This window comes from Pinus tabuliformis, chromosome 9, assembly GCF_031772625.1.
Source record: "Pinus tabuliformis cultivar Carrire ecotype Pingquan chromosome 9, CPIR1, whole genome shotgun sequence".
NCBI classification, from domain to species: domain Eukaryota; kingdom Viridiplantae; phylum Streptophyta; class Pinopsida; order Pinales; family Pinaceae; genus Pinus; species Pinus tabuliformis.
The window spans coordinates 954,768,019-954,789,120 of record NC_142307.1 but is presented as its reverse complement, the minus strand read 5'-3'; the positions used below and the strand labels follow the sequence as shown (position 1 = coordinate 954,789,120).

Below are 21,102 nucleotides of genomic sequence, written 5' to 3'. Positions count from 1 at the left end.
TATGGGTAGAGGTGCAGGACTGACATGCACATAAAGGCCACAGAAAAACAAGCTCACATAAACAAGTGTCTCATACTTGAGCAGGGCAGGAGATCGCCCGCTCTGATACCATGTTAAACACAGACATGGCAATAACAACATAGGAAAGATAAACAGGAGAGTACATTTATTATTAAAAATGATATACATTTATAGTACATGGTGTGACCCATAGATTCATATTCCAAGTGGTCTCTTAGATTCCTTTTGGCTGTTCAGCTTCCACACCAACCCTTAGAGGATTAGGTGTCCAACATCCTTTAAAGTCCCTATGAACACATCAATCCTATGCTCCTCTAGAATATCTTTTACCCTTATATTCATTTTTTGGAAGTCCTCAATGTGCTCCATCATTGAACCCTTTTGTTTGAGATTTATCAATTGGCTAAAAAAGGTGTTGCTTTTTGTATCCTCATAATGTGCTATCATTTCTTCCGTAACAATTGCCCAAGTGACAATTTGTTTACAAGAGAAAAGAAATCGATACCATACAAAACGATTTGGTTCCAAATATAAAGTTTCAATGCGTACTTTTGTGTGTTTTTCACATTATGAAGATCGAAATATTTCTCCATCTGTAGTATCCATGTTACGGAATCCTTGACATCAAACTTCCTCATATCGATCTTTGGAACATGGTGGGTCTTCAATCCAACGTTAGAGTTTATGAAATCATGATTCACATTTCTTTTGTTCTCATCATGAGTTTCCTTTACTACCGTTTCGCCATTGGTAAGCATTTCTCCTAGCAAATTTGTCAAATTTGTCTTCAAATCTTCCATGTCGCCTTTAAGTTTTACTTCTATACCATCCATCTTAGCTCCCACGCCATTCATCTTAGCTTCCATGCCTTTATTTAAACTATCCATCTTAGCTTCCATGCCATCCATCTTATCTTCCACGCCTTTCTTTAAACCATCCATCTTAGCTTCCATGCCATTAATCTTAGCTTCTATTACTTTTTGTGAGAGTGAATTTTGTTTCACTTGGTCTCGTAATTTTGATATATCATGTTGCATTTCTTCCTCTTCTTCATGGGTCACGCTAGAGATTTCAGGTTGCTTACGAAGTGTTTCCATTTTCTTTATTCAAGGCATCAATTAATGATAATTATGCTTCACTATGCCCTTTGAATCCCTTCAAACTATTTTTTCAAACCAAGCTTATGCAAAATTTTAAACAAAACTACACATGTTTTTTCACTTTGTAGGAGCTCGATAGTGAATCTATTGTATCTCTGTAATTTTAGATCTCCAAGGTTTGAAATTGCATCTTATGGTAGCCCTCTGATTCCTCTTTCCAACCCCGTAAATCTGATCAAGATTGGATTCTCCAAGGAAGAGTTATGTCAAATATCCCATGATGACCTGATTGTAGACTGGTTCAATAGAGCAAACTTGTATGAAGTGCCACGTGTCATTGTTTCGAGATTAGGACCAGAAACTGATACAAAGAAAACTACAGGCTATCCTCTTTCTATAACTTTTTATGAAATTTTAATCTGATGCTCACAAAAAAAGTTATGACAATTTTCCCTAGGTCACTTGTTTGAGATATAATTGAGGAGCCTACACAAACCCTAACTTCCTTGGATCTTATCTCCGAAAATATAGTGAGACAAGCTCTAAAATTCATACTTGAGGTTGATTAGGATTTCGGCTCAAATGGGTTTTAATTTTAGCTTCAGAAATGTCGTAGACAAAAAGTTATAGTGAAAATTCCACGATAACCTATTTGGAGCAGCGAAACCTTAGAATCCAAAGACTCTAATACCAAATGTTATGTAACCAACTCACAAAATAGAAGAAAAGATAGAACAACGACTTCAAAATCAACCTCTTCGAGGGGGAAACCTCCTTTACATTACACAAATGAACAATTCTTGGATGATACAAATGAAAAAACCTCCTTTCTATATATAGGATTCTAAGGGGTCACAATATAATCAAAGTCGACATAACAATAATAATATAAGGGCAAAACAATAACAATAGTGGGCTTCTATGGGGCACAATAATAACAATATGGGGACAATAGGGGTACAACAATAACAATAAGGGCTACAATGAAAATAGTAATGGGGGAATCACTAGTATTATAGGGACCTAACATTTTGTCTTATTAGATTCATCATAAAAGAAGGGCTTTTGTCAAAGTGGAATATTATTTATTGACCTTTTTCATTTTCAGGGCATTGGTTCATAATATTATCTTGGACCATATTATGATGCTAGGCTTTTGTATTTTTGTTATTTGTGCATACATACATCACATGTATACTAGTAACAACAACCATTACACCTAATAAAAGTCCCATGTATGCCCATAGTTGAATTAATTGTGCAACAAATCTAATAAATGAAGTAATCAATTATGCACAACAATCACAATAGAAGAAATCCATTAGTCTGAATAATGTAAATACAATTTTTTCATATATTATAGTAATTGAGTTAATCATTTATGCAACGAATAGGGAATAAATGAAGCATTATGATCACATGATAAAACTAATTAGCATTCTCAACTACTCTAAGAACCCTTCCTAACCTACTTCCATCTCCTAGATCATATCCCTCCTCTACTAAATAATTCTAGAGCATTAACTTTATTTACCTACTTAAATATAAATTGTAAGTAGAAGTGTCAAGTACCTTAACCAAGCTTCTCTGATAGACAATTAGTAATCACCATTGCATGTCTAGGGGAGTGTGACTTAATATCGCTCTCCCATGACTATAGGTTTCATAAGATAAATGGTGGGAAATGCCTCTATCCATCTTGATAAAGGTAGGGTTGACACCCTATCATGGATCATATTGCAGTGTTATGTTCTATGAGCTTTGTTATTAAATATCTAGTTTTAGGTAGTCATACTATCTGAAAAGTCTATACTTTCCCAATACCCTAGGAATGCATTTAAAATTTATAATGTAGCATAAACATGATTGGACCCACTATACTATTTTTCAATCAACCACTTATTATTACACTTCTCTAGCCATTACATAACCCATTCAACTTGTAGGTCAATTTATAATAAGAGCTCATGCATAAACATATATTATTGACATGTGATTACATTTAAAACATATTAATAGACTCGATATTCATGTACCAATATATTTCAATCAAAACTTGCATACTAGATGTAAACCATACAACCTTTGTCATTAACTACTTAATAATAAGCATTCACAGTGTTTACATGTAAGTAGGTTTAACAGTCCATAATTTGAAGTGTCAAATGTTGTTTTATAGATACTAAATAATGAAAATATAATTAGGCCATAAGTAAATATAATTTTATAGGTCAAAACATCATGTTACATCTAGAATTAGTGTGACCTAAAGGCCTTACATGTAGTAACCTAACATCATCATACATTGGTTATTGACAAAAAGTTGCCACAACACACTATGTTGAACTAAATTGTGTGTCATAGATGATATCCTAGTACTACTAGCTTGAATCCTATTTCAAAGCTAAAGTGGCTATTTGTGTGAAGGGTTAAACATACACATAGGAGCATGCCACCATGTCAATGTGTGTATGCCTAACTATTGTTTGATCCTCAACATAGCCAAGACCAACCCCTTGGAATCCACCAATGTCAAAATAATTGACATGTCAACCTATAATGTACTTGGCCCATAATTTATAAATAAAATTTAAGGGACACATAACCTACCTATCCATCTAATGCTCTTTCCATTGTTGAAACATGCACTAGTACATGTAGTGAGACTTATTTCCTAGTTTTGTCAAAATAATTGACATGTCAACCTATAATATACTTGGCCCATAATTTATAAATAAAATTTAAGGGACACATAACCTACCTATCCATCTAATGCTCTTTCCATTGTTGAAACATGCACTAGTACATGTAGTGAGACTTATTTCCTAGTTTAGGTAGTTTGTTGACTCTAGAGTTAATGAACAATTGATCAATAATCTGTTTCGTCATATGTAAGGTTTTACTCTTTTCCTTCAAATAATATAATGTTTAGACTTCTCTATGCAAAAATAATTGCAATCAAGAAATAACAAAATAATTCTAAAAATTGTGTAATTTTAGAGAGTTTAATAAATATAAAAATGACATTTCAAATCAAATCTGTTTTGAAATGAAAGCTTCTTCCTATAAATACATTTCTTGCTTGTTCTCATCATGATAAAAAATGAAGATAAAAATTAAAGTGGGTTGGAAAAGATCTCAACAAATATAACCACATTTCTTTTCTTAATTTTCTTACATTAAAAAACATACGTAAGTTTTTATTGTAAAATATCCGTTACATCACAGCTCCTCATAACACTTACAAAAAATGAATATAGGTGAGAAAAATGAATTAACGTAGAGAGGCACGCCACTTTATTGGAACCCATCCCTAACTGTTCGGCCTAACGTACAATGAATTAGCGTGCATTGTCAGGATACGACAACGTACAACGAATTAACGTGCATTGTCAGGATACGACAACGTACAATGAATTAACGTGCATTCAACGTACAATTTGTTTCCAAATTGAATGTTTATATTATTAATCAAAATTATTATTTTACTATTTTATTATTTTGTTTATTGGATGCAGATAATATGATATTTCATACCGGCTGGAAAAGCAAATACTAGTATTTTTCTCAATGCTGAGAGAAACCATTTTTGATATTTTTTAATTTATTTTATAAATAAAAAAGTTATAATTTTTAATGGTATAGTTTAAAGAGGTTATGAATTTGTTTAGAAGATAATAGAAATTTTGGCATAATTTTCTGGTGATTTTTTTTTTTTTAAATTTTAGTTATAGTTGTTAAGCTTTAAGATTTTGGATGCTCAGGTTTTTGATAGTGCTGAATTTATTTCCACCATCGAAAATAAGAGTAGAGTACTCCAACCATCAGATTTTTTTGGAGAAAAGTGGTTAGACAAAGTTTTGGCTCTCCGAGCAAATTTTCCACCTTGATAGACAACTCCATTTTTAATTATTGATTTATAAAATTTAAGTGTCATAATAAATATAATTTATTTATTTTAAAAAATATATATTTTTACATTTAAAAAATAAATAAATAAATAAATTTAATAAATATTTTTATTATGTTGGGAACCTAGGTCAAATTAAAATAAATAAAATAAAATAATAATTATAATTATGAATAAAATATTTTGGCCAATTGGGGTAGAGTAGAGAGTGAGAGGTCCATGGGGTGTTGGATAGGCGGTGATCAAGTGAACTGTGAAGGCTCTTAAAAGTTAAGTCACTAGTTCAATTCCCCATCTTATTTAGGTGTTATTCTTGGACATGCCCATGATGTAGGCTCACCATTGCCTAACTTACAAGAAAAAAACGAGTAGATGGTGATAAGGTCTTTTGTTAAGGCACTCCATGGTGTAAAGGTCTTGGTGATCAAGTGAACTGTGAAGGCTCTTAAAAGTTAAGTCACTAGTTCAATTCCCCATCTTATTTAGGTGTTATTCTTGGACATGCCCATGATGTAGGCTCACCATTGCCTAACTTACAAGAAAAAAACGAGTAGATGGTGATAAGGTCTTTTGTTAAGGCACTCCATGGTGTAAAGGTCTTGTAAAGGTCACTAGTTCTAAGGGCGCTCCATTGTGTAAAGGTCACTGATTCTAAGGGCTGATGTGATACACAAGTTAGTCGTGCTAGTCATCTCAAGGCTCACATAACCTACCAAAAAATATATATCATTAAAACATTTTGAATTACCCAAAACTAAAACTAAAAATAAAAATAAAAACCATAAATTAATAATTATTTTTATATTTATATTAATAATTAATAATTAAATCAGCCTAGAAAGAAACTTGATCCCTCTGTGGGCTTGGTAGATCCATAGTTAAGATGGAGCTGATAAATAGTTAAATTTAAGATATAAGTAAAAAATATTGTTTTTTTAAAAGATAATTAAAATAAGAAAAACATTATTAGTTCATAAAATCTGTAAAGGAAAATTGAACCGTTTATCCAAAAAAAAAATACTATTTTTTAAAAAATAAGTTCATATGAATAATTATCAAGTGTAAATTAGATATTGACACTGACAAAATATATTTATACCATCTCATATACATATTAGTTATTTACATTGTGCAACCAGTAAAAAGTAAAATAAAAATCTATCATATATTATGTTAGTAAACATAATAAATATAGACTTTTAAAGTTGAAATATGTAAGTAAGCCGAAATGTTTTAATCTAATTCAAATGTATAATATTTATTATATTTATAATACACTCTTTAATGTTGTTAAAATATCTTAAAATTCCAAGTGGAAAAAAACAATTGAAATAGATTTTGATTTTCTCTTTTTCATTTTTACCACTTTAATTTATCACTCTTAAATTTTTTTTTTTAATAAAAACCAAAAAACATTTAACCTAAAACTTTCCAATAATATTTATATATTTATAATGCATTTACTAATATATATAATGTTAAAAAAATAATTTATAATACATTTATTAATACATATAATGTTAAAAAAAATTGATAATATATGAGAAAAAACAATTGAAACAAAATTTAGCCTTTTTTCTATTAGTCATAAGTGTATTCCAATTTTTTATTAATAAAATAATATAAAAATAAAAATTTAAAATATCACAAAATTAAGAAATATATACTTAATATAATTATAAAATATAATTAATACAAATAAATAAATATTTATAAATAAAATATAATTAATACAAATGGAATGGTAAAATAAGTAAATAAATATTTATAATTAAAAAATATAATTAAAACAAATTGATTACTGAAAAAAATATGGCTAATGCAAATTCAATAATAAATAAATTATTATAAAAAATGGGAGCTAATAAGAAAACATTATAACCTTACCTAAAATCATGTGATATCTTAGAAAAATTAACCTAAAGATTCGCCTCGTTACGCGAAGCACGCCTGTCCTAGGGGTGTTGTCTCCCGATACGAAAAAGGTGCTATCTATGATGGAGGACCTGAGCATGGTGATAGCACGCCTGTCCTAGGGGTGTTCTCCCTTGATACGCAAAAGGTGCTATCTCTGATGAAGGACCTGAGCATAATGATACTGCCCCCATCCTATACATTTTTATCCCAACCATGTTCAGATTAGGAAACAAAAATGGCTGGTCTATTATTACAGTTCTTGGTTAAAAGAATTTGGGTTCAAATCTACATCTGATGGTTCAAAAATCAAATTTTCGCTCTCTATATGAATTTAACATTAGAAATTAAGAATTTACTAGTCAAATTTACAATTCTAACTAACAGAAAATAGAATCTAGTTGTCTTAAAGAGATTTTTTGGAAGTTTTTTTTATGAGTTTTTTAGTCTAATTTCTCTAAAATCTGACATGAATTTATTGAAATCATAAATTTGATGGGTAGCCCTTGCACAATCTAAGTGCCGAGGGGTTTTTTCAGAATGTTGAATCCATATATAGTCAAAAACCTAGTTTAAATAACACAAATCAAGATTTCACCTCAAATTTTTCGGCCAAATTCCAACAACAAAAAGTCCAAAAAATTACACAAAAAACAACTCTAATATATATATATATATATATATATATATATATATATATATATATATATTTTGAAATTGGGGCCCAAAAAAAGAAAAGACGACGACGACAACTCGAAATCCCCATAAACTACGAGGCAACTTAAAAAAAGAAAGGTATCAAGTCAAATTGACCGGTTTTACTTGAATATATTTTCAACAAAGCTGGCACACAGGTCTGGGTAGGCGATGGCCCCAATGTTCTATTAATATCAATGATAATACAATAAAACGTGCCGGTGCACATGATGTCTGTGGTTGGCCACACAATGAAACAGATACTTCTACTCCACTCAAATTCTGCTCTGCACTCCTCCACTTCAATTAACCGGTGGAGGTTGCAACTTTCTTTGAAACCTGCACCAGGTAGGGACATTGAACTGCTCCAGTGCAGTGAGCATTATAAATATATACAGACAGTAGCAGGGGAGTTCGAGTTCAGGCAATGAATTGAAGTGGTAACAAAAAAAAATGAGCGAAAAAGGTGCGCAATGCAGTGATGAGCCGGTGGGATTCCTTTTGGGCATCACGCTGACAATCATGGCGTCTCTGATAAGCTTGGTGGGAATGGTTGTCTGGATATTAGGGTGTGTAGTTCTATTAGGGCGTGTAGTTCTATAATTATAGTTGTATTTTTAAATTTTTTCCCAGTAAAGTTTAAGGATTTTAGTTCAAGTAGTTTAGTGAATAATTTGTTAAAAAATTTTAGTTCTAGTAATTTGGTGAATAATTTGTTTCATTGTGAACAATTTGTTTCATCAGTCGTAATTTGTTAAAAGATTTTAGTTTAAGTAAATTGATGAACAATTAGTTTGGCTAGTTAGAAAGACATATTGTAATTGACCCATTTGTGACATTTCTAAAATAGTTGTATTTGGTATATAATAATAATTAAATGAAATGAATGACTGGTTTTTAATGAGAGACCCAAGCTCTAAGAGATCACAAAACAACTTAAACCATGTTCAAAATCTTTTCCATGTCAATTTTGCTGTTGTGAATTTGGAAGAGAAATTTGCTATTTTGTGAAGTATTTCCTTTTTAAAAAACTCACTAAGATTGTTCACCTTTAGACTGTTATAAAACTGAGGACTAATACATGCTCCACATTCTTAATATAATGTCACTCTGTTTTTACTGCCTTTGTGTTGCAAAAAATGCAAGTTCTTTCTTCACACTTTTCTTTAAATGACACCATCTCCAAATTTGGCACCATATTTCGAAGCTATTAATTGTTAAAAATTTCTTTGAAAAGTTATTAATTGTTAAAAATTTCTTTGAATAGTCATTACTTTATTTTCTGATGGGGGTGTTGTGTTTTGTTATGTTACAGGATGCTGGTAACATTAATATGCCCGTGTGTTATGCGTGACACAATTTTGGTAGAGGTTGCTGCGGAGCTGGTCAGAGCTCCTCTTTACACAACAGAATGCTTCACCGGCTCTAAGAGACTCCCTGCAAATCCCAGTGGTCTCTCTGGCGATTTGCCCTTTTATTCCTATTATACTTTGTGACGAAATCATTATGTAAGATGCAGAGATATTGTGACGAAATCATTATGTAAGATGCAGAGATATTGTAGTGATTGGGCAGTAAATTGCTTTCTGCAGATTTCTAAGCTCCTCTGAGAATTCGCGTGTATGTATAGCAACTTTCGGAAAAATTTATAAAAACGTTTGGCAGCTTGTCTATTTATTTCTTGGGCCATTGATTCTTAGAACACAAATAAATCTATGAAATTTCAGCGGAGAACCTTGAACCTTGTATTTTAACAATTCATTTTGTTTGTGCGTGCAATGTTTTTTTTTGTTTTTTATTTTTTTAATCTAGGAGAATCGGTAATTGGTGAGAGTTACCCTGAATAGACCCAGGATCAAATTTAACTGGCTGTCACTATATACCTAGGCTATGCCGCACAATAGCAAGAAACTTATGTCTCAACAAGAACCGAGACGTCTGCTATAAGGTCTTCTACTCTTTTAGCCAAGACACAACAGGTCATATATATACTCAATGAAATTTGAACCCTGGTTACACCCCGGAAACTTATGGTCCAACCTCATATCACTGTATTTTTCGCATGCAATGTTGGTATATATATATATATATATATATATATGAGTCACTAAAGGAATTAGTAAATAGTTTAGTATTTTTTGGAATTTTTGTGTTATTAAAAGAATTAGTAATGGGTTATTTTAGCTTGATATTGAGTGATTACCACTATAATTTTTAAGTGTTTAGGCTCTTTATACAGAAACAAAAATAAGTTCACAAATTTGAACTTCAAATTTCTCGATATATAACACTTTATTTTGAGAACACTTTCCAATTAAACTATTCAAAAATTATTTTATTTTAAATATTAATTTTAAAGCTTATGGGGTTTTGGATTGACAGTGAATGGATACATTGTTAAGGCACTCTGTGTCATAGATCACTGGTTCAAATCCCTATAAATCTTACCTACCAAAAAAATAAATATTAATTTTAATTAAAAAAAACCCGACTTCACATTTTATATGTAATTGGTTAAAAAAATTAAATGATTTTGGAGGGAAAATTTTCGAACTCTGAAGTGTGTTAAAATTGTGCAACTCTTGCAATAAAATATCCTTTATGAGATGAAAAACAAAGCAAGCTTTGAACGCAGTATATAAAAACAAACAAAAAAAATAAAATCTTATAATAGCAGTTTTGCAATATAAAGCTACAAGAGTAACGCTTCGATATAAAAGAGCAATGTTTCAATCTAAAGGGTTGAAATAACAGGAATGTTTCATTACAAAAAGTCAAAATAATTTTTTATTATAATAAGTATATTTTACTGTCCCAAGCTGTGAATATAATATAATATAATACAATTCATATAAAAATAATTTTAAGTTTCCTATTAATTAATAGTTTATTTTTAATTTATATAATTAATCACAATAAAATTTATAAAATTTTAATGTTAAATTATAACAAAATATTTTTGACATTAATATAAAATATTTTTATATTAAAGTTAGAATTATTGTTATTAGGATATCAGAAAATATTTAGATGTTAAAAACATTTTAATGTCAAACCAAAGTATTATTAATCCATGTCTTTAAGCATCAAGAACTATATTTTCATTTTTTTTTACATTAATATTTACAAGTAAATCAAAATATTAGTACATAAGATTTTACACCAAAGCTTTTTAAATTAAAATATTAATACATAAGATTTCACACCAAAGTTTTTTAAATATTTTTTCAATGTGTATGGAATACTTAAGACATTTTTTCTTATCTAATTATAAATTTTGTAGTCTTATTTGGTCTCTTTAAGAGGCAAGTGGTACGTTGTTTACCAAAATCTTAGTATAAAAAGACACATTTGCTTTGCAATTTTTCCATCTTCAAGTAATGCTAAAAATAATTCTAGCATTACTTGGTAGCATTAAATGTTTGTTCTACAAAGTACTTAGTCTTGTTCCAAAGTAGATAGAACCATAGCCCATAACCTATATTCTCTTTAGCTACCACCTACAGTGCCATGCAAAATTTTTCCATGTTTAAATAATGCTAGAAATAAGTTTAGCATTACTGAGTCACATTAAATGCTTGATCTACAAAGTACTTAGTAACATTAAATGTTTTTTCTACATAGTAGATAGAACCATAGTCCATAACCTATTTTCTCTTCAACTGTCACCTACATTGCCATGCAAATATCATTGTTGCAGTCTTTTAAGGGGAAGGGATCCTTGCATACATTCATTCAGGAGGAATTTATTTTCTAGCTTGTTGATTCTACCGTGTCTACATGCAACCTACTTCTATGTTAAGTAAGTCGTTTCGAGAACCATTGCTAGTTGGATTGTTGTTTTTGAAACCTTCTCTTATTTATAATGTTGTTTATAGAGGGATTATTCTTTGGACCAACTAACTGAAAGTCAAATGGACATGCTTTTATTAGAGAGAAGCAATAACATGATGCATACATCCTTACCTTTTATTCTCCTTGTTGTTTCTTTGACACTTTAATGAACAACATACAAGCTAATGAACAATAAAACAATATCAACCCCTATTTGATTTTTAAAACAATATTTTATGTTGATTTAAAAAAATATTTTAATTTATTTTATTTGAATGGACTAAAAAATATCTTAAAATTCAAAAACTTAACCATTTTGACATATGGTATCTTGGGGTGATATTGCAAATAGAGGAATGACTATTGTATATGCGTATGAATATTAATTTAGTAGAGATGTTGTACAAGTTAACACTACTCAAATCGCTCTTGCTCGCACTAATGCTTGGCAGATTAGGTAATTAATCACTTGTGATAGGTGAAGCAATTAACCTTTTATTAGCAAATTTTTCATAGGCAAAAATACAAATGAATTATAAAACTTATATTATTTCTAGCTTAGATGCATATAGGGATGGTATGGTTATATCATAAGTAAAGTTGCATCTATTCTAGAGGAAGGAAGAAAAGAAATGTGCTAACGAATAAATAGGAGTAGGAAAGGTTTGAGAAGCAATGGTGACAATACGTATTGGTGGAAACCTCATTCCATAGACTATTAAATAGGAATACTAGACCCCAAATCCCTTTTAGGTGCACCAAGTTCACTATTTCTAGTGCATTGTTGTTGTCCCCATGTATATGAGTAAGTCTATTATTAATTTTTGTGCCATCTTGTCATCTCATCTTATAGTTCACTCACTTTACATTAGATTCACAAAGATTATGGCATCCCTCCATCTCATCTAACAATTCACTCATTTTTGCATTGGATAACATGAAGTTTTGTTTAGCTATTAAATATCAACATATTGGATAACATGTCCTCACGAGTGTCTTTTGTAATATGTCCTTAATTGAAGGTTATAAATCCATTTGCATTTTATTTGCATGTTATATTTTATGGTGGATATGTTTGTATGAATGAAATTTATTCAATTAAAAGGGTTTTCTTTGAATATATCATTCTTCAACACAATTTTGTGGATATAATTGTATATTTTGCAAATGAGTTTATAAGTAAAGATATAAAATTTAAAGTCAATTTAGACAATAATGTATAATTTTTTTTAGTAAAATAGCACAGGCCTTCCATTTCTACAAGGTAAATCTGTTTGTACTATCAAAAATACAACCACTCTAATCTATTTATAAGTTAGAGTTATTCAATTTTGTTCAAAAAGATTGGATACTAGGATGGAGATCAGATATATCTCCTAAATCTAAAGTATATAAAACAAATACATTAGTAGAATCATTCATCGTATTATGAACAATGATAGGTATTACATGTTGTATCCATGGTTATTATTTGTAAATTTATATCAATAAGTTGACTCAAACATTATAAAAAATATGATGTACCTATAATGGATGTAAATTATGATGTACCTATAATGGATGTCTCCTAAGTGCTAATGTACTCTTCCTTGTTTTGTTATCTATAGTTATCATCCATGCATTCAAGGAAATATTTGACTTCTATGAAAACAAAGGTATTGAGGGTGATTGGAATTCATGTGGGAAAATTACTCCATTAATAAAACTATTTTAAAGACATTACTGTGTCATTCCCAAATTTTTAAGGATAACCTAATATATATTTGAATTTACTACATCATAGAAATACAAAGATGGTTACTTTATAAGATACAAAATTGTGGACAAGTGCTTGAGGTGTCACTTTCTATTTAAAAATTCTTAAAGGAATTTTTTTATATGAAACACATAATCTACTGCAATAAATTGTAAGTACTTCCACATATTTATACTTTTTGAATTCTTGTATGATTATATTAAACCTATATATTTTTTAAAGGTTCAAATATTACACCTAAGTGTCACATTCTAGGAGATCATTTTAAATAAGAAAAAAGTCATATATACATATATGTATGAGTGAAACTATTAACATGTATTTTTTGGAGAATATTATCAACTTGTACATATTTGAAGTGAAAAAAATAAGGATAATTTTAAGGAAAAAAATGCTCTATTACCAAATGTGTTTTGGGGGAAGGCCCAAAAATAGATAGTTGAAGAAAATTCACGTCTTAAAAATATGTTGTCATGCAAACTATAAATTGCAATGTTAGTTACATTTCCTTCTTAGTGGTTTTCACATCAATGGAATCAATTTGGGTTGTATGATGACATAAATGACTATTTTGCATGATGGGGTAAAAATCATTGAGTATGGTTGGGTTCTTGTTCTTTCCTGGTATTTATTTCTATTTTATTGTCTTTGAAAATTTCATATATTACCAAGTTCTATCTTGGAAACATGCAATTTAATTTTCCGCCATTTGTAACTTTTCCTATTAAAATTGAGATGTTTACTCATGTGATTATAACTCTAAGGCACCAACTTTATGCAACATGTCCTTAGAAAATATTTTACTACTTTGGTTTATTATTTCTAAAATATTTCTTCATTTGAAATGTCTTGTGTAGTTTAGTGGTTCCTCTGAATAAAGTCTTACCCATGTATAATATATTATATATAATTTTATAAAATAAAAAAAAAATATTTTGATTTTTTTTAAGACAATTCTATTTTGGAGTTAACCTCTCTATAATGTGTTTATGATTTCATTGGTTTGCATTTTTTCCCCTTGTTTATTGCTCTACTTTGTTCTCCAATTCACTTATTGTATCTCATTGACAATATAATATTCCTACAAAGGATAATATGAGATACCTAGAAAGGTGCCAGGGGCATAATTAATGTATATGATCATCATCATTGAATAATTTCACATTATCCTCACTAAATACATTATAGTTATCTTTTATCCCTTCCCAAAATATTTCATGATTGTTGCTTTCACCTTACCTTTAATTTCTATTTAATAACTTTACTAAGTAATTATTCTCTTTTGGGTTTTTTATGCCTTTATACTTTGAAGATATAAAAAATTTAACAATGTTATCTTCCCTAAATTTCACTTAGAGAAAATCTTAGGGGTTAATATTTACAAATGGGCTAATTTCCATGCTTTCTCTAAAAAAATATTGGTTAATTTCCATTTTTTCATAAAAATATTTCACCCAAATTTTATAGCAAAAAAATATTTTACCTTAAAATCCGCCAAACATTTTATGTAGAGACTATATAGAATTAATATAAGTTTGAATATTTTTATAAAAATGTTTAGAGATCGCATGCATATCATGTCATATCATATTTAGTGAGATTCACCATAATTTCTAAACTTTAAGATAAATTTTCATCTTTTAAATTTTTCTAATTTTTTTTTGGTAGGTAACCACCCATCGGGAATTTGAACCAATGACTTATTGCAAGGAGTGCCTTAATAGTGCACCCATTCACCGTCAATCCAAAGCCCCGTGGGCAAATTTTCTCTCATTTCATTTTCATGATAAAATTTAAAAAATTATTATAATTCATTAATAAAAACATCCCTAAACATAATGTATCATAATGTATTTAATGAATATTCTTTACTTAATCTTATGTTCAATTTTGATGCCCATAAATGTTTATTCAATTTGATGTTCATTAAAAAAAAATTCAATTTCCCATCTTTATTTAAAATCAAGACACATAAAAAGATGAAAATGATCTTTTATTATTTGTTACAACTGTAGGTTTTAAATGTCCTTTCCCATTTATACAACATTCCCTCTTATTTTCCATATTCAAAATCTTCTTAGTCATGTCGAATTTGAATTTCATTGTGTAAAGATATTTGCAACAAAGGGAAAATTTGATTTTTACGTAAACAAAGTTATCTTGAATTTTAGGTAAACAAAGTTACCTCTTTCTTTTTTTTTTTTTTTTTTTTATTTTTATTTTTCAGAGGAAAAAAACCATCATAGATTTATATTAAGAAAATATAAAGATCTGCATTACATAACAAGATTTGGGGGCAAAAGAAAGCCCAGATGCTGATACTAAATAAAGGGCCAGATTTTCAGGATCATCCAAAGCTTATGACAGAAACATATACATAACCTGCATTATCCGAACATGATACAAAAAACATTCTATCGCAGAAGAAACAAAACCAGCAAAAGATTGCATGATAAAACACATTCATAGAGAGCTTGCGGCCTTTGCATGGATGAGAGTCACATTCCATTAATGCTGAAATCCTGAATGAGGAATGAGCTACCATCAAGCATGACTGATAATGAGCACAGACCAGGCTGCATGCTAAGACCATCCTTTGAGAGGATATCAGCCTGAGCATTCCAGGAACGAGGAATATGCTGAAACGAAATCCGGTTAATTAGGTTCCGAAAGAAGCTGCGACTTAACCATCCAAGGAGATGTGGACAATTAATAAGACCCAGACCATTAACATGATCAATGAGCGATTTTGAGTCTCCAAAGATTGATATAGACTGTATGCCCAAGAAGACACAGAAAGCAAGCAACCCCGAGAGAGCCCTAGCCTCCGCCAGAGAATTTGAGCCAAAACCGCCATGCCAAGATAAAGAATAGTGAAGGCTGTCACTTATAACGATGACCACCCCGCAGCCACAACAATGGTTGCGTTCAGCTCCATCGAAGAACGCGGCAGGGGTCTGATAGGAAAAGATTCCCAGCTCCTTTTTGCAGGCTTTTTTTGGCTGAGAGTCGACCTGAAGTAAAGAGTCATGGCATGCCATAATACGCTGAAGAGTTGCATGAAGGGGCTCCTTTGATTCTTAAAAAATTTGCATGTTTCTCCATTTCCATAAGAACCAAACAGCAATGATGAACAATGATCTCCAGGATAGACATTGCCCACTCCACCACTTATAACCATCCTGTACAGAAGGAAAGATAAGGTGAGGAAAACCAAAAACTAAAGAAAGTTCATACCAGATATGGAGGGACGAGGCGCATTGAAAAAACATATGCATGTTTGATTCCTCTGCATTGTGGCACATGGCACATCTACTGGGACCCTGCCAGTTTTTCCTTTGAAGAACCTCCCATGTAAGATTCCTGTTCCCAAAAACTAGCCAAGAAAATATAATCATTTTAAGAGGACATGCCGCCTCCCAAAGGCATGGAGGGAAGAGCAGACCAGGACTCCCAGCGAGAACCGAGATCATTTCAGCATAGATATCCTTTACGCGAACTGGCAGTTTTGCTTTAGGAAGAGACCATACCAAGGCATCCTTTGTACCTGCTCGAAAAATCCCCAGGCTATTTAGTCTCTCTTTAACAGAGAACCAGAGAGGGATCAGCGATTGAGGCAAAAGCAGATCCTCCCCATCCTTCCAGACAGGGATTGAGCCTGACCAAGATTTGATCAGTTTGTCCCATGTGAAACATCCCTGTCTATGAAGAAAGCATATCAGCGGAGAAGGGAAAGAGAAGTCCAGACCACATGAAATAGAGTCAAAACCGATAAGCATACTAGATCCCGAGCATAGAGTCCATCGAAGATTTTTCATGAAGAAAGGATGGACTTTCCTGAGGCTTTGCCAGATAGTCGATCCCTTTCTAATGCCAATGGAGCGTCTTCTGTACCAGAACTCTAAGCTTCTGCCTTTTAAATATTTCGCCCTTATAACCTTGCTCCATGGCCCTTCGCCAAAAATACCTCTATAGAGAGATTTGCAGAGAAGTGCTTTCCCGAAAGAGCGCATGTCTAAAAGACCCCAACCCCCCACCTTTCTTGGTTTTGATATAGAAGCCATCTTGACTAAGTGGAATTTGCTCTGAAAAACTTGACCTCCCCAGAGGAAATTGGCTGCCAGATTGTTCATTCGGTTAATAATACTAGCAGGGAGAAAGAAGATGTGAGCCCAATAAACTGCTAGTTGAGATAGAACAACCTGTACTAAAATGAATCTACCAGCTAAAGAAAGAAATTTTAACTCCCAGCCTGAGATCTTTTTATAAAAACGGTCCAATAACCATTGCCAATCCTTCTTGGAATTGCCTTTTGCCTTTAGGTTGAAACCCAAATATTTAATCCCATCCTTGATCGAAAAAGGAGCAATGCCCATCAACTCAGAAATCCAAAGAACGATTTCCATGTTAGAATCATTGTGAAACAAAGACGATTTTTCCTTATTGATAAACAGACCTGTTGCTTTCTGAAAATTTACAAGGATATCATTTAGGCATGCCCAAGAAGCCCTACAAAGCATAGCAAAGATGAGGACATCATCTACAAAGAGATTGTGAGAAAGGGAAATGTCCTTGCATATCTTAACCGGGCGACATCTCTTGTCCTCAACTGCTTTATTTATCTGCAGACTGAGAGAGTTCATTACCAGGATGAAGAGCAGTGGAGAGAGGGGACATCCCTGTCGGAGACCTCTCTCCGCTTGAAAGAAAGACGAAGGAATTCCATTTACAATGACTGAATATCTGACATTCTCAACGCAAGATATCACCCAGTTGATGCTCTGAGATTTCAATCCTATTTTGGCCAGCAGGATTCTTAAGAAGCCCCAGTCTACACAATCATAGGCTTTTTGCAGATCAATCTTGAGAATAGCCGCATCCAAATTTTTTGACAGCATTGAGAACAGACTTTCCTGGGTCATGGCAACAGCATCCAAGATGATACGGCCCTTTAAGAACGCATGCTGGTCCCTAGAGATGAAGGAATTTAGAATGGGCTTCATCCTTTCCGCAATAATTTTTGAGATAATTTTGAACATGATATTGCAGAGCGAGATAGGCCTGAAATCATGGAAGGAATCAGAGCTTTCCTTTTTAGGAATTAAAGCAATAAAGGTGGAGGAGATAGCACTATGAATGCTTCCCGCCATCCGGGATGCATCCACCATCCGCAACAGATCCGCTTTGAAAAGGTCGAAGAAGTGAGAGAAAAATTCGATTGGCCATCCATCTGGCCCAGGGCTTTTATCCTTTTTGAAAGCTTTGATGGCTCTCAGGAGTTCTTCTTCAGAGATCGGCTTGATGAAATTTTCATTTGCCGAGTCATCAAACATTTCCGGAACCAGTTCAATGCCCCATAGAGCATCTTGAAAGGTTACTTCCCTTCTTCTGTATTGATTCTGGAAAAATCTCGTTGCCTCCGCCGAGATTTCATTCTGAGATTGGAGAACATTTCCCATGTCATCTCTGATCCTCCATATAGAATTTTTCTCTCTTCTAGCATTTGCATAATTGTGAAAAAACCTCGTATTCCTGTCCCCCTCTTTGAGCCAGATGGCTCTGCTCTTAAGTCTCCATGTAGCCTCCTCCTTTAACAAAATCAATTGTTTCCTTTTCTCTAGTTTTCTTATTCTGCATTTCAGATCTAGAGACAGGCTATTCGGATCTGCTGTATCTAAAAGGGAATCCAGTTCCTTTTGGATATTATTTAACTCTTGTTTGTCCATCATTTTCTTTCGGATTTGCCAATCCTTTGCCACAGACCTCAGGCATCCCATCTTTTCACGAAATGTCATGAATGGAGCCATCTCCGATTCCAGGAGTTCCTTCCATTTGCTTGTGATGATTTCATTAAAAGATGGGTCATCTAAATGGATCCTGTTGAATTTAAATGAGTAACCGAGCCTGACATCTATACCACGCCATTCAAGGAAAATGGGTCTGTGATCAGAAGTGTAGTCATTCCCAATAGACGATACTGGCATTCCCAATTTCCCAATAATGCTTGAGTGGATGATAAATCTATCGATTCTCTTTGCGATATAGGCCTCCCCAGTCCTGCTGTTATCCCAGGTAGGCTTCATTTTATTGGGCAGTATGTCCACCAGATTCCTATTCAGTAATTCCTTCCTGAGTCTGTCAGCCAGAGGGTCTATTTTCCTGCATTTACCCCAGCATTCATCAGAACTGAGAGTCAGATTTAAGTCACCTGCTATCATCAACGATTCGATCTCAAGAATTTGCGAGGCAAAGAGCCTCTCCCAAAAAGAGAGTCTATTCTTATATGGAGCATAGACATTTAGCATATTGAGAACTATGGCCTGGCCCCTGATAGAAGCCGAAATTAATATTCCTGCACAGCATTTAAAAGCTTTTGCCTTAATCCAAGCAGGGTCCCATAGGACCACAAGACCACCCGACTGGCCATTTGCTTCAGTGGCAACCATAAACCACGAAGGGAACATTCTCCTAAAGAAAGCTATAGACACATAGCTGGGGTGCATGGTTTCCTGTATAAAGATGATTTTAGGATGAGCTGAAAAGAAAATTTCTTTGAGCGCATTGTATTTAGGAGATGCGCCCAAGCCCCTGATATTCATTGAGGCAAGGAATGTCATTTGGATGACTCGCCAGCCACACATGCTCTAAGAGGCTGAAACTCTGTTGAATCCAGAACAGGAACTTCCACTAAAGATAAATTTCTCACGCCATGCTCAGAAACAATAGATCTCCCTCTAAAATGGCGGCTACCACCCTTATGTTTCTTCCTGACAGTAATATTCTTTGCTGATTTGGGACTAATGACAGGATAGGACGGGCTGGAAGGTTTATGAATGGTCAAAGGCTCAAGTTCCAGAGATTTTCTATGGAGGAGAAAGTCAATATCACTGTCGAATCTATTGACCGGGGACTCAGAAGGCGAGTTAACCGGAGTAGACATGAGAATAGGATCTTTTCCTTTTGGATCAGAAGAAAGAGATTTGACAGGAGTCGGAGATGAGGAGGAGATCTGAATAGGAAGAGAGCCGACCACGAGATCCCTTTGATTCATAGCAGGAGGAGAGGGAACCAGAAATTCCTCCAGGGGCTCAGGAATAGGAGAGCAAACAAAAGGAGGTGAAGTGAAAGTATCAGGTCGACCTAGAGAATCTTGAAGAGAGCAGCAAGGATCCGGCTCGATATGAGGGCCATGAATAGGTGGATTTTGAGACAATAATTGGCCGGGGGCCAATTGCTTCTGATTATTCTTTTGCGAGATCTCCAGAAAACCAAACGAATCCGAGGAGCGCTCGGGTTCAGACCTCCTATCTTGCTTCATAGAAAATCTCTTGTTCCTTCGGGAGAGACGATGACTGCAATTTTTAATCAGGTGTCCCGTTTTATGACACAAGGAACACCTAAAAGGTATTCCCCAAAAATCTAATCTTTGATGGATTTTGAAGCCGCCCCATGCTATCTCGATATGGTCAGGATAACCTCCTTTGTACGGCTTCTCTATGAGGACCCACGCAATACGCTTGTCTTTCTCACCTCTGCACCAGGGGTCTACATAAACAAACTTGCCAATCGAATTCCCAATCTGAGAGAGAGATTCCACCGACCACAGTTCCAGAGGCAAATTCGGAAGTTTTACCCAGATCAGGCTGTTCGATGGAGTATTCTTTAAAGGATCAAAACCAATATACCATCGAGAGAGGGACAAGAAGCTTCTGCCAAAAACCCAGGGATTATGAAGAATAGTTTCTAAATCAGAAGCTTTTAAGAAATGGAAAGAGTACCATTCCTTCATCAGACGGGAGATGACAGGAGTATATCCGATCAGGGGGGACCATTTGTCAGTCAGCCACTTCCTCATATCCGCATCACCCATT

The 21,102-nt window shown here is 33.0% G+C and overlaps 2 protein-coding genes across 2 annotated transcripts; one reads left to right on the top strand and one right to left on the bottom strand.

The window, feature by feature from the left end:
• The first annotated feature begins 7,958 nt into the window (after nt 1–7,958).
• On the top strand, nt 7,959–9,311 carry LOC149151896 (signaling peptide TAXIMIN 1-like). Its single transcript, XM_089437860.1, has 2 exons — nt 7,959–8,210; nt 8,957–9,311. The coding sequence occupies exons 1-2, from the start codon at nt 8,095–8,097 to the stop codon at nt 9,135–9,137; spliced, it is 297 nt and encodes a 98-aa protein (XP_089293986.1). The 5' UTR covers nt 7,959–8,094; the 3' UTR covers nt 9,138–9,311.
• A 6,418-nt stretch (nt 9,312–15,729) lies between these two features.
• On the bottom strand, nt 15,730–16,272 carry LOC149151895 (uncharacterized). The gene has a single exon (XM_089443309.1). The coding sequence runs from the start codon at nt 16,270–16,272 to the stop codon at nt 15,730–15,732; it is 543 nt and encodes a 180-aa protein (XP_089299435.1).
• Between the last annotated feature and the right edge of the window lie 4,830 nt (nt 16,273–21,102).